Source organism: Brachyistius frenatus, unplaced genomic scaffold, assembly GCF_029030835.1.
Source record: "Brachyistius frenatus isolate BFR_SWC_R1_liver_20210118 unplaced genomic scaffold, ASM2903083v1 Contig_18, whole genome shotgun sequence".
Lineage (NCBI taxonomy): Eukaryota > Metazoa > Chordata > Actinopteri > Embiotocidae > Brachyistius > Brachyistius frenatus.
The window spans coordinates 4,227,556-4,241,764 of NW_027210617.1; the positions used below are offsets into that span (position 1 = coordinate 4,227,556).

General features: G+C 42.9%; 1 protein-coding gene across 2 annotated transcripts in view; it reads right to left on the reverse strand.

Moving 5' to 3' along the window:
* ssbp4 (single stranded DNA binding protein 4) overlaps positions 1–13,602 on the reverse strand; it is an 85,702-nt gene extending 72,100 nt beyond the window's left edge. Inside the window, exons 1-2 of one of the 2 annotated variants that reach the window (XM_069694980.1) lie at positions 13,418–13,602; positions 2,888–2,960 (exon numbers count right to left, since the gene is read on the reverse strand). In XM_069694980.1, the coding sequence (XP_069551081.1) occupies positions 2,888–2,960; positions 13,418–13,473 (129 nt within the window). In that variant the 5' untranslated portion in view covers positions 13,474–13,602. The remainder of the gene's footprint in view (positions 1–2,887; positions 2,961–13,417) is intronic. The other variant, XM_069694979.1, reaches the window with a different exon arrangement.
* Between the last annotated feature and the right edge of the window lie 607 nt (positions 13,603–14,209).

Genomic DNA, 14,209 nt, shown 5'->3' on the forward strand with positions numbered 1-14,209 from the left:
ATCACCACCTGCAGGTGTGCTGCATCTCCCTGATCACCTCCCCAGACTATATGTACCCTGCCCCTGCACAACTCTGGTTGTCGGTGCATTTTTGTTAGCCCCCCGTCCGTCTTCCGTCTGCTCCCCGTCCGTCTTCCGTCTGCTCCCCGTCAGCTCCCTGTCAGTCCTGTTCCCGTTCCTCCGGCCTCTGTGTCTCCTGCGGATATCCCGGTCAAAATCACCAGTCGGTGGAGTTGCCCTCCCGGCTAGGAGGATTGTTGACGCCGTCCCTTCCGCTGGTCTGCCGGCTGCCCTGTTACCCGTGTCCCCCTGGAGCTGTCGGTTGAGTTGCCCTCCCGACTGGACGTAAAGTGGACACGCTCGGTGCCACGTTTTGGTTTGTAGTTTTTTTCGTTTGTTTTTTGGGACAATAAAGACAGTATTTTTGGAACTTATACCTCGAGTCTGTGTGCTTGCATTTGGGTCCTGGAAAAATACACCCACCTCATAACAGTTTTGTGTGTTCAATTTTCCATTCTGTAAATATAAACATTTTACTCTCGTGCTTTGTTCAATGTCAAGAACTTTGTAACTTTTGTTTTGAAAAGCGCTTTATAAATCAATCTTAACTGCTCAAATAGCTGCGGCCCTTTAAAAGGAATAGTTTCCCATTTCTTGCCGAGAGTTTGATGAGAAAAAAGATATCCCTCTCATGTCTGTGTGGAAAATATGAAGCTGCGTTTAGTTATGAAGCTGATGTTTAGCTCAGAATAAAGACTGGAAACAGGGGGAAGTCTTTAAAAATCTGAGCTGGTTGCCCGGAAACCTCACAGTGACAACAAAACTCCACTGCTCTCTTTGGATTGTTCACTTGTCCACTATATACTATAGAGAGGGCAAGAGGCCAATTTAGAGTGCACACTCTGTAGTGGAGAGGTAGACAATCAGAACGCAGCAAAGGAAGTTACTGCATCTGAAACAGACAGTTTCACTGTTTCCAACTTGTGTTTATCCAAGCAAAACTAACTAACTACTGACTATAACTCCATATCTACCGCGCAGAGATGACTAATTAATGAATCTTCTCATCTAACTCTCAGCAAGAAAGCATATAAGCACATTCTAAAAATGTGTGCGTCTATGAGGGTGGATTAAAAACTTCCGAGACTCCTGTCGTACCTGAACGATGCAAAGCACCGAGCACAAAGAAACTACAACCTTCGTGAGTAAGTACTTCAAGTTTCGTCGCTTGATCAATATCAGCCCCGGAGTTACACGCGTTGTGGTGAGCACTGGTATGTGCGCACAGGGATTTCCTAACGGCCATGACCAAAGGGCCCAAACTCCGGATATTAGCATCAGAGACCCTTCAAATATTTCATAAAGTTTACAGCAGTGAAGGAGTGAACTGTGCGATGTGTCCTGAGTGACATTCATGTCCAAAACCAAAAAAAAGGCACGTCAGGTCAGGAGACACCTTGTGGGGTTTTATTTGACATTCGCAGGGTTGTGCACTGTGAATTAGTCCTCTAGGGTCAAACTGTCAACACAGAGTTCTACTGTGACGTTCTGAGGCGTCTGAAGGAAAACATTCAGTGCAAATGACCTGAACTATTGCGCGATGGCACTTTGGTTCTCCAACATGATAACAGAAATGCTCACAGCATGTTGAAAGCAGGCAAGTTTCTCACGCCATTGTTGCTCCCCGCTACTTGCACTCTTTGGATTTGGCTCCCTGCGACTTCTTTCTGTTCCCCAAAAATTTGACTAAAAATTTGACTTGCACAAAGGCTTAGGTTTCAGATCTATAGAGAAATCACTGTGCGCACAGACGAGCGCTCACAAAAACGTGTAACTCAGGAGCTGATGTTGATCAAGTGACAAAATTTGGAGTACTTGTAGCTTCATCTTGTGACCTCACATGCAATAGGAGTGATCTCTGAACTTTTTATCTCCCCTAATATATGTATATAATCTGAACGCCAATGCTTCTTACAAAATCTGTAGAACCAAAAAAAAAAAAAAAAGTGATTTAAAACATTCACACTTTCATACAGCTTTGGCTCGAGCACTTTCACAGGTGACCAGCTGCATTGCCTGTTTAAACTGTCCTGCTTATTAGACTCCATGGCTCCATATCATGTGCATGCAACACACATCTGTGAGCTCTTGTAGGTGCAATAGTATCTCTGTGTGACTCTACCCTGAGTTCACCTGATGACATAAATTATGTCAGTATTAAAGTTGAATGATATGGACCTGCCTTTGCTTGCAATTAAAGCCCTCTCAGTGTTGGGGAGTGTATTAAGTGGAGCTGAATAAAGCCAATGAGCAGGAGAGGTGTTCTGCTCGAGAGGGCCTGGACATTAACAGGAAGTATGTCCATTAAGGAAGAGGATGCAACACATTAGAGACCCTACCACTTCAACAGTTCAGGGGCATACAATGAGGCTAATACGTCTGGCAGACCTGGGACGAATAGTTAGTTTTGTAATGGTTTCAAATACTGAAGGTACACTCGGTTTAGCTTGTTGCTGGCTTCACTGCTCAAATGTCAAAACAAAACACAAACAACATGCTTATGATGTGTCAAACTCCTCTAATTACACAGTTTATGATCACAAATTAGAGCTAATAATGAAGGGCGGGTAATCACATTAAGTAGCCCAACCGACGCCATGTTTACATTGTGCCACATTAATAAACAGCCAAAATAACATTGTTGTTGTGCAGCAACTATATTAAAAAAAAACCACGCGAGTCAAGACCCCGGCTTTCAACAAGATTGCTCAACAGCTGTTTGAACTCAGAGCAACTTATAATGTGAATTCCTGTCCTGGTCATACAATAGAGGGGGAATCACTCTCATTCTTTATGAACAGGAAGTCAAACTGAAAGAACATCTTACCTCTGACAGGAAGGTCTGTGCTGATTTCTGTGCGCCAACATGCAGCAAATACTCGTACACATATAAAGCTAACCTGGAAAACAAGCAGAGAAAAAAAACAGAGGTCAGTGCTGGGAATCACATTCTGCGTTTGCTCATCAAACCTCCTCACTTCCCTCTGAAAAGCAGTGTTAATTTCAGATTATTTCAAAATATAAAAACATGGTCAGTCAGTCAGTCTATTCTGTCCTAAATATGTCACTTTGATCCTTCCAAGTCGCTTAAAGTCCAACATTTGTGCACGATTGGCAGGAAGTCATAATCTGTGTCATTTGACACAGCTTGGACAAACAAGATTTTACAGTATGAAGATCATATACACTGAAGGGGTTGTAAATGTGGGATGTAGAGTAGTGCAGCTCGGAGCTAAAGAGCCTAGGTGGCACTCAGCCATATCCCTGTGGTTTAAGGATCTCTGGTGTTGAGGCATAGAGACTGAAAACAAAAACAGTACAGACAGCGAGACAAACACGGACAGAGGAGATGAAGAATATCCTTAGACGTGGCAAAAGATGCACTGCCGTATTATCCCCGCCACTGCTGTTGGGTTCAAAGTGATCAAGACACATTTTGATGTCGAACTTTGCAGCGGAAATATGGTTGTGAAAATGACCAAAAACTATTAATTTCAGACAATGAAAGATCCCTAAACAATCTCACAGACACACAGCTTTCAAATGACTTGAACTCTAATATTCACATTTTAGCTCAGGCTTGGTTCATCAGATCCAAACACAGTGGACTAAACAACAACAACAACAACAACAACAACAACATAGCTGCTACAAACGGCTGACGGGGTGGGTGTTGATTCTCAGCGGGTCTGGTACTACAAACAAGCCTTTTTACATTTCAAGGAGACATTTCATTTGGTGTTAATACATCTTTACAGACTAAACAATATACTCTACGCCTTCATACACTTTCTCCCTGAGATGGCTGAACAGAGCGCTGCCTTTATTAATCACACAAGGTCCATCCATTAGCTTCACTCGTTTATCCTTTAGAGGGTCTCGGGTAGCTGGAGCCAACCACCGGGTGAGAGGTGAGGTACACAGTGGACCGGCTGCCAGTCAATCACAGAGCCGACGCACAAGTCAGACAACCATTCATGCTCACACCTACACCAGCAATTTAGAGCTGACAATGAACCGAACCTGCGTATCTTTCGGCCGCGGGGGGGGGGGGGAGACATGCAACGTGAAGAACGTGCAAACTGCACACAGAGGCCCGAGTGGGCCGCAGGGTTCAAACCCAGAACCTTCTCGCTGTGAGGTGCAGTCACACAAGGTAAGGGTGAAATGAGAGATACGGTGGATGTGCTTTAAGACGGGCAAGTCGATCAATCCAATAATGCAGAATACTACTTTTCTACTTCCAGTGAAATGATTTTAAACAAGTCATGCAGATTGTGACTGTGGGGGTTTCTCACCAGTCAAAACTGTGACCACCAATAGAATTATCTTTTGCTGCAGAAAAGGAATTCGGCTCGTGTGATGCGTCGATCCAAGAACGAGTAAAAGTCTGGTTGCCTGGCAACAAGACGGTGGGACTCCTTAAAGTCGTCGCTCCCCGCCAAGAAGTAGTACGAGACATTACCCAATTAAAAACCTCAAATATGCCCTCTTTTCATCTCATCTTCTGTAAGATTAAACAAACACATTATTACTTGTTAACTTGTGAGTTTTCGAGGTGCTGGCAGGCAAAGTTTCTAACCTCTGGACAAATCCAGACTCACTGTCCTGTGTCCCTGTCCCCCCCCACCCCCACCCCACCCCCCTCCACCCCCCACACGCCCCCGTTTCCAGTGTTTATGCTAAGCTAATCTAATCAGCTGCTGACTGTAGCTTCACATTTAACAGACAGATACGAGACAGGCATTGATCTTCTCATCTAACTCACAGCAAGAAGGCAAATAAGCACATTTGTTCAGGAGGTGGAAACATTTCTTTAAAAACTTAGGTAAATTTTTTTACAAAAGACTGCGTTATGAATCTGATCGATAAAAATCAAACCAACTTTCGATCACAGAGAGGGAGTCTTTTCCTCTCTCTTTCTTTCAACAGCTGACTCATCCTTGTTGCTTTCATTGGCCTTGTTAACGCTCGTCCCAGAGAGACAAGACGGGATCCAGACCACGGCAGCTGTCCCAGACTTTTAAAGAAAATTCAGCTGAAGAGCTGCTGAATAACGACAACGTTATCAGCCATTATAAGATGGACAACAAATGAACCTGCACACAGACGCGTGGATCCCTCCCTTTGGCTATTTTGCAACTAAAGCGACCTTTTCTCCAACACAGAGAAGCAGTTAAGTGTTTCTACAATGCCGTCTTCTGTACAGACAGCACAGCACAGCACGCAGTCATCTGCATGCAATCGTCCTCAGGTCTGAAACGCAGTTCAGGGGAGCTGCTGTGCTTCCGTGCGTGGTGGGCGACTGTTTTTATGCTGATCACACGCATCAAGGCCGGAGCAGACGCAGAGTTATGATGTTTAGGTTGATGCTGGATGATACTGAATGAATCAATAATGAGCCGGGCCAGAGTTGAACAACCTGATTCTTTATCTCCTTTAAAAAATATCACTGAATTTCACTGCAACGTCTCGACAACCATCTGCTGAAAGAAAATGATCTGTTGCAGCTGGTCCAAACCAGTTTCAACTAGCATTAGACACTAGATGCTATCACCTCCTATATTTCTCACTCTTACATCAGATACAACTGTATCAACACCCATTTCTGATACCTAGTGTAAACATGCTGTTAAAAAAAAAAAAAAGGCTTAATGTCCATTTGTCTAGTGCGTGGATGTGTGTGTGGATGTGTGTGTGGATGTGGTGATGGGAGGGTGGCTGGTGCTCGGCATCACCTGGAGGCCCGCTCACCGATTGTATGTGCAGAAAAGAACTGAGTCATAAGTAGGAGGAAAGTGCGCGTTGTAAATGTTTAATATTGATCTCAAATGGAGCGACCGTCCCGGTGGTATCGAGTGAAAGCGATCAGTGTTTTGTTTAGGAACTTGTCCATCACGGTTAATTACATGTTGTCTGAGAATCTGTGGAACAAAGTGACTGTGGTTTCCTCACTTCAGAGGCCTCTGTTGACAGAGGCGTAATTTTGCCTTCAGGTAAGCTTCATCAGAACAGCAGTTTATCAAAGAATTGACACCCGATGACGGAGAACAGCCTGACAGTAACTTATTTTTGATTGATGTTCAATTTTGGTATGTTTTTAGGAAGAATATTGACTTTAATTAAAAACACAGTAAGATAAACAAACAATAAACAAACAAAAAAGGAGTTGTAGGTGTTTTTTTCTGCGCAAAGTGATGCTTGCAGGAACAGGGTTGGACCATACGTAACCAGTGGAAATGGAGCTGCTAATAGACAATACATAAAAAAAATTCTGGGTGTCCCAAACCCACCAAAATTATCATTTTTGCGATCCAAATTTCACCCATTTGGTCCAGTGTGATTTATTTTAAGCCATAGGAAGTCAGCTGGCTCCTCTAATTCTCTCAAATATCAACTGGAAAGGGACTTTTGGGAACTGATGTTGACTTAGTCAAGTGTGTCAATGGTTTTATCAGCTCCTCTCTTCTCATGTCTGGATTTTGGTAGCTGTAAAAGGGTGCAAACTATGCCACCACGCATGGGATGCAACACAACTTTAAACTTTTTGTTTTGTTTCTGGTGCCTCCCTGTGTTCCTGCAGCCTGAACCGTTCAAAGGGGCGTTTAAGTTTCCCGGTAAAATGGGGAGTCCGCTGGTGTAGCATGTAAAAACGAGGCCCCTCTTTGCGGTGTGAAATACCCTGAGACACGCGTCAGCTCCGATACACTCCATCCGCGATGTACGGGATCGAACAGAGATTCCCATGAGCACTGCGGCAATGAAATTTTCATGGCACAGCCTGGTGTGATCTGAGGGGCTCTGTGCCCCAGTGATGGGCACCTGCCCTAGCTGCAATGCATTATTTAAAAACACTCATTCAATCCAGGCTTCAGGGGACACCCTTTGTTACTCTGTCAGAAGCAGTAAGTGTAACTCGGCTCAGGAGGAGACTATTTTTTTTTTTGATGGAGCAGGAGGAAGGAGACTTGGGGGTGGGGGGAGGTGGGGCTGTACAGTAGCTGTGTCAGAGGGAAACTGAAGGTCAGGATGATGAACTTTTTCCTCCGTGGATACTGCAAACCCGATTCCTTTCCCTGTGACCTCTGCACTAGTTACACATGTCATTCAGAAATAAAAGATGAGATGCTTACAAGACAAACCGCAACCACACGCATCCCTCTCCAAAGCTCACATTTCCTCTACTGCATGTTTCGCTCTCTCTGAAGACGAAATTGAACAACAACTCCAAAAAAAGAAAAAAAATTGTTGATGCAAATTACACAATGCGAAGTGGGAGATCAGTCTGAGTGGGAGGAACAACATTTGACCTGTGCTTTGACTGCTCACTGAATATCAAGGCTCATCGCATAAACCCGGTGTGTCTGTTCACATTAAAAGAGCCACAAAGCCAAGCAACGGAGCATCTGTCTGCGTCTCACGCTCCTTCTCTTAAACTACAAGATAATTTGCACCAGTTTTTCCTCCATACGGCAGCTTGGTAGGACCGTATTTCTGATCTTCCTTCCTCTCCGGACTCTAACCTCACACTAGTAAACTACTACTTTGCTCCATGTCCACACATCAAGGAGCTTTCTCCCACTGCCTCGTCCCCGGGAAACACACCTGACATTTAGCCCCAGGCTGTCCCATCCAGCCTTCCCTTTCTTTCGCGCCCGCCTCCAGAGGCAGGCTGGGGCATCTCAGGTGAGTTTAGCCAACTAAAGCACAGACAGTTAACAAATTAACTTGCATGTCTTGGTTTCAATAATTCAGCAGGGAGAGCGGTGGCAGCGCGAGTTAACGTATGCATGGCGGAGGTGATGGAGGATTAAGCACGGCCTGTTACTGCATCTGCTTTCCTTTACAATGTGCGTCAGTCGGTAAAAGAACAACGATATACGACATGTGAAATTTATATATTCAGCAGAAGGTTGAAGGCAAAAATATGATTTCCTAAATGTTTAAATATTTATAAACACCCTATAAAAGCAGTATGGATCTGAGGCTGTGGTGGTGAACGGGTGTGAAACTAGTGATGTATCGCTTTAAGGTGACTGTAGCTGGTGGAGACACCTGTGATACTGTGAAGCTGTTTCACTAAAGCTTATTCCCACTGCACAGACTGTTTATGTTTGCTCGGCTTTGTTATGGCAGTTCCTTTGTCAAAACAAATCAGAGTCAACGAGCATGTAAACACGAATGGCTTTAGCCATGGGTTAATCCACACATTGTCACACACACGCACCCACACACACACAAGCATCTGCACTCACACAAACAAAAACACACACATACAGTAGATCCTCTCCTTCCATATTCCCGCTCCACCAGCGGTGAGCTCCACTCTGTTGCCGACAAGATCACCTGTAAACGACCTCTGACCTCAGCTGCCTGACGACTGGTTCATTTTCAGCAAGGTCTGATTTTTAACACACAAAAGGACTTTTTCAGTGAAAGAGGCGGAGGAGAGATTTATGATCTATGGTGAGAGATTATATTGACACATCTGAAATCGCCAGAGCTTCCTCCCTCAGCTGCTCATGAGGACAATAATATGATGTAATTTAACAACAACAAAATCTGTCCAAACTTCTTTTTTTTTTTTTAAATCATGTTTCCTGTGTTAAAAAAAATACTTTATTTTGAGGAACACAGTCTTATTCACCTGAACCCTGTTCAGACAGATGCTTTTCTCCGTTTGATAATAAAAGACACGTCTCCTCTGGGTGCCATGTTGCCAAACTGATTAACAACTTCAGGCACGTAGCTTCAATATTTATACTGTCTCCTTTATTCCAAGTGAGAAAACTAACAAATTTGTGCAGATCCACCAAAAGCAGCTGACGAAAGGCAGCATTAATTGACTGTTGACATATCTGAATGAAAGCACAGTCAGCCAAAGGGTGCTGAGGGTAAATCAAGGGTTTCTTTACTTTTCGAGCAGTGTTTCTGCCTATGTTGCAGCGCAGCTCTTTATGCTTCCTTCAAAAGGCTAAAATGCAGATGGCAGAGCCATCTGTGTAGAATCAAAACCTTGTATTCAGACCTGAAGATCCCCATTAAACTGCATGTAAACACATGGGAGGAGCCAGGGGAGGAGCGGAGGATGTAAAGAAACCCGTGTTCAAAACAAACTGATTAACTTTACACTTGAAGTTCTCTTCCCAAACAAATGCAGTAACACTGGAAAGCACACAAAAAAAAACACTGTAAACAAACACAGAGTATTAGAAAACAAATGCAGGGAGCAAAATTCTGTTGGAAACTAAGGACGTGCTTTTAAAATGAGATGTTTGATCAAGCCATTAAATATGTTTGTGAATGGCACCTTTAATTAAGATGCTGGATTCATCAGTGCACATTTCAAAGAGGTTCCAGTTTCTAAATAATAAGAGGACATTAATATTGAAGCTGCCGTGTTGCTCCTGTCCAAATTAAATTAAATATAACGCTGAAAAAAGTGTGCAGAGTAATTCATTTTTTGGGTTGCAAGGGCACCAGATCTTCTTCTACTTTTATTGTTAGTAGTATCTTATTTTCTCTTTACAAAATGTCTCATCACAATAACCTTTCTAAAGGATTTTCAAAAGAAAACTCTTTGCTGGGCCCATGTTTCCGATACCTGTGATCGCACAACGGCGTGACCGGCCACCTGAACTCGGCTTGTATGGTGAGGCCTTGGTTGTACAGAGGAATCCAGACACGTGTGAAATGTTTGTGTGACTGTTTTATGTATTTCTGAACAAACAAGTGAGATTCAAGGCTTGGTTTCAAGGTTTTAAAAGAAATTTTTTAAAACACAAGCTGCACATGCACGACTTCATGCACACTGTCACAAACACACTTAAATTCACACCTGAGATTGTGTACTGAAACATTTTGTACAAGCCTGAGAAATATGCAAGCATTCGGTACTATAAACACATTAGGGTGCGCAACAGAAAAACAACTGCTTTGCTTTTTTTCTCATGGTTCCAGATTGCACCACTGCACACCAGGTTACATGAAGGAACTGTACCAGCCTCGCAAATCCTACCTGAAATAATGCATGAAGGTACATTGAGGAGGTTTGCCACACCAGGAGCTATAACATAAACTCTGCAGCCTCTAAAACACTGACAGTACAACAGCACATACTGTAAATGACAGGCCTTACTGAAGTGTTGATAGAGATAGTAGTGTCAAAAAAACTATTATGAGGGAAGTGTTGATAGAGATAGTGGTGATAAAAAACTATTATGAGGATACCGTTTCTTTTAGTTGTTCCAATATTTGAAGAATGAGGTTAATCCCTGAAAAGCTCCAGCAGCTGGCCGTCAATCAAAATGACACCATATTGCGAACAAAAACAGATAAATATGGTGTCAGAAAAATAAAGTCTGCAGCCCCTCTTGCTCTTTTTTTTTTTTTTAAACAATGTAGGCATGTGAAACATTTGAGGAATTTAATGAGACGACATGCCAAAATGTGCTCACAGCAGCGAAATTCACTGCAGGAACAACACAAGGAAGCTGATTATAAAAGTTACACTACACTTATCGATAAATATTCGCCTCTACAACTTTTTCCTTGTAGCGGCAATTCTGCGGTGTAACTCACATGCCTTGCCCACACCCGTGTATTGTCTGATTGCTTTCAGCTGTACAACGAAAACATTGCTCTGCACTAATTAAATTTGTTGTGTTTCCTCAAAAATGAGCATCTCCTCTTCCTCAACAAGTTTTGTGTATCTATAATGTAACTGCAGTTTAGCCTCACTTATTTGAAGATAGAACAGGCGCATAAACACACATTATATATTAATACATCTGATTAGAGCTGATCAAAGTGTAATGGCAGTATTTTTTTGTTTTATTTTGTGTTCCGAACAGGCAAAAAGCTCACAAAACCCAATTCCAGGCTTATTCAATGGATCCAAGAGAGAAAAATCACATTATTAATTTATAGTTCTTTCAATTGAGTAAGTATAAGACTTGATAATCAATCCTCTAAGCAGGAGCTGCAGCTGTGAAGCCACACTATATGGCTGAGCCTTCCTTAATAAGAAACAAGCCCATCCGAGGAGCCCTCTTTTCAATATCTGAATATGTGAGCAGTCATATGAATATGTAAATATGAATATGAGCTAATTCGGTGATGCATTGAGGCAGCTGTTGTGAGCTCCCCATTTACAAGGAAACATGTGTTGGCCCTGTGGGGCAGGTTAGGGTGACAAGACAGGTGAGGGGAGAGGGCAAGCGTCATCCATTACGTGTGGACAATACCTACAGGCCTGTGTGACACACACACACACACACACACACACACACACACACACACACACACACACACACACACACACACACACACACACACACACACACAGAGAGAGACTAAAGGTTTAAAGAATAGGATATTTACTGTGGAGGATCTGGTAAATAAGAGGGTTGAGGGGGGGAGGTACAAATAAATACAAACAAACACGCTAAAATAAACTAATTCAGGAATTTTGTTAATCACAAGCAGCCCAAACTCATCATCTTTCCAGCTCTCCAAAGACTTGTATTTCTTATGAGTTAAATTATTAATCCTCCTCCTACACTATCATTTGAAATACATGCTGCCTCTGCACTGATTTCACTCCCAATAACACATGGAACATAATCCACAGTCCCTGAACAAGCAAGTGCAACTAAAATATGCCTAAAAGCACAGCATTTAAATCACCTCCCCGCTCTCAGTGTATTGTAAATAAACTGATGAAGCGCAGAAACACAAACAGGTGTAAAAGGAGCCAAACGTCTGCTGATGGTTCATATGCAATATTAAAGCATCATATGCTGGTTCAAAGGTCACTCTGCCTGCTGTTCATAAAACCACATGGGACTGTTTTCATTTAGGATTCACTCCTCCACCTCGACACACACACACACACACACACACACACACACACACACACACACACACACGAGATGCTAAATTTTCCGATAAACTGATGTGAATTCAGAGTGAAATCAAACCCTCGTGGCACCAGACGTGTACAAAGTCGTATTCGAAGAAGCTTACACTAAGCCCATAAACGAGTCACATCTCTAGAAGGCTTAATCAATTGAATATGACACAGCAATGCATAAAAAAAAAAAAAAAAAAAAAAAAAATACAAGACAGTCTCTAAAGAAATTTGGTTCTATTACAGATGTATGAGGTGCAACAGCACAGCCTCTCAGGACTTGACAGTGTTTTTAGATTACAATTGCATCTCAGCAGGGATCCCTATTCACTCCTCTAACCTCAGACTGTTTAAAAATAGCTAATGATGATAAAAGATTGCGCTCATCTAAAAGTGCTGCGATGCAAAGAAGGTGCAACTCTTTGAAGGCTCCCGTAAAGAAATGTTCTACTGTAGCTGAGAAATAATAAAAGGGCAGACATGAGGAACAGAGGCAGAGAGTAGCCTTCACTCTACAGGGGGTAGAGTCATTTAAAAGTTACATTTTACTTTGTATATTCACACAAAAAGCATTGATGGATGCACCGAAAAATGAAGTTTATGTACAAATTAATGAAAAAAATAATACAATTTGACAGAAAAGCAAACAAAAAAACGTGCACCACGGTGATGTTTTCCAGAATCTATCAACACAATAGACATCAAAGATTATATGCTATTTAACATTCACAACGAAGTCTGCTTCTGCAATAGTGCCAGGCTACATGTTCGTGGCAGTATGACTCTCCTGGATGTGAGTGCAAAAGTTTAGTACCGCTGTATGATTGCTGAATGGGACAAAACTTTTCCCTTCTTCGCCCGGTCTGATTGCGCCCGGCTTTTACGCCTCAAAACACGCAAAGATGCCCGAATCTATTTCTTCAACAACAACAAAAAACACAAAAGTATTTCAACAGTCCAGCAGCTTCGGCTCTTCCAAGTTTCGCACAGACGAGGACCGGGCAGCCTGCCCGTACAGGGACGATCACGTTGCCTCCACAAACCCTACAGAAACACGCTTTTTACGCGAAACGGAATGAAAATACGCTTCTTGAACTTTTAACGCTGCAGAAGCGCGCAGCGTGTCTAAAATACAACGCCGCTCTCCAGAAGGGTGGCAGCAAGTTACAGAAGTGTGTGCACCAACAAACCCAGTCAGTAAATATCCCGTGCAAAAGTGCAAACAAGAGGTACAATTAAAAAAAAAAAAAAAAAAAAAAAGTTTAAGAGACGCACCTCCTAAGGTGGTCGGAGGGGAGGGGGAAAGCGCACGCAGGAGCGCACTTTTAGTACAGTACACTCCTTTTAAATTACAATACCAGTTTAGAAAGTTGTGCTCCCCTCCTCTGCCCCCTCGGCTGCATGATAAGCAGGTAAACTCACACATATAGCGCAGAATTCACTTACTTTTCTCTCGCTTGGCTATCGGAAGGGACGACAGCTCCTTTACCTTTGGCGTACATGCTGAATTCTGTTTTAAGACTTTTGCCCCACTCAACACCTGTCAAAGAAAGCAGCCAGGAAAACGCTCCATCTCCATAGCTACCCCTTTAGTGTTTTTCCTCCCCCCCTTCTCCTCCCCCTCCTCCTCCTCCCTCCTCCTCCCTCCTCCTTCTCTCTCCTCTCCCTCCCTCTCTTTCTCTTCTATTTTTTTTTTTTTTTTTTTTTTTTTTTTACATCTCCAACATTGGCCACAAATCAGGCACAGTTTCTATTGGGGGGACTTGAAACCGTCCTCTGTTGGATTTTTTTTTTTTTTTTTTTTCCCCTCCTCAGCCGCTGTTCCGCAGGCCTGCTCCTCCTCCCTCTGTTGTGCAAACGGTGGGGGCTCCTTAAAGGGAAACACACACTTCTTGTTTACGGACCTCCGAGAACATGAGCAGAGAAGAGGGGGAAGATGGGGAAAGGCATGCCGGGTACAGGCTCCTCTATTCTTTGGGCCAGCTCCTTTTGGGCGGCTGGCTGTAGTTGTTATGTTATTTTTTTTTATTCTCCTAAAAGACACCGCTGGACTTTGACTCCAACTTGGTTCTGGGAGTTTCATTCACAGTAATGAGGACACTTCTCTAATTTGTAGCATGTTTTTTTCACATACAACAACCAATGAATAATTCCTGATATTTTGTTGCATTGTTTAGTCTTGATTTAGTCCGAGTGTTGCTTTTCAAAATAAATACTGCACCCAGTAGCTGAGTGTTA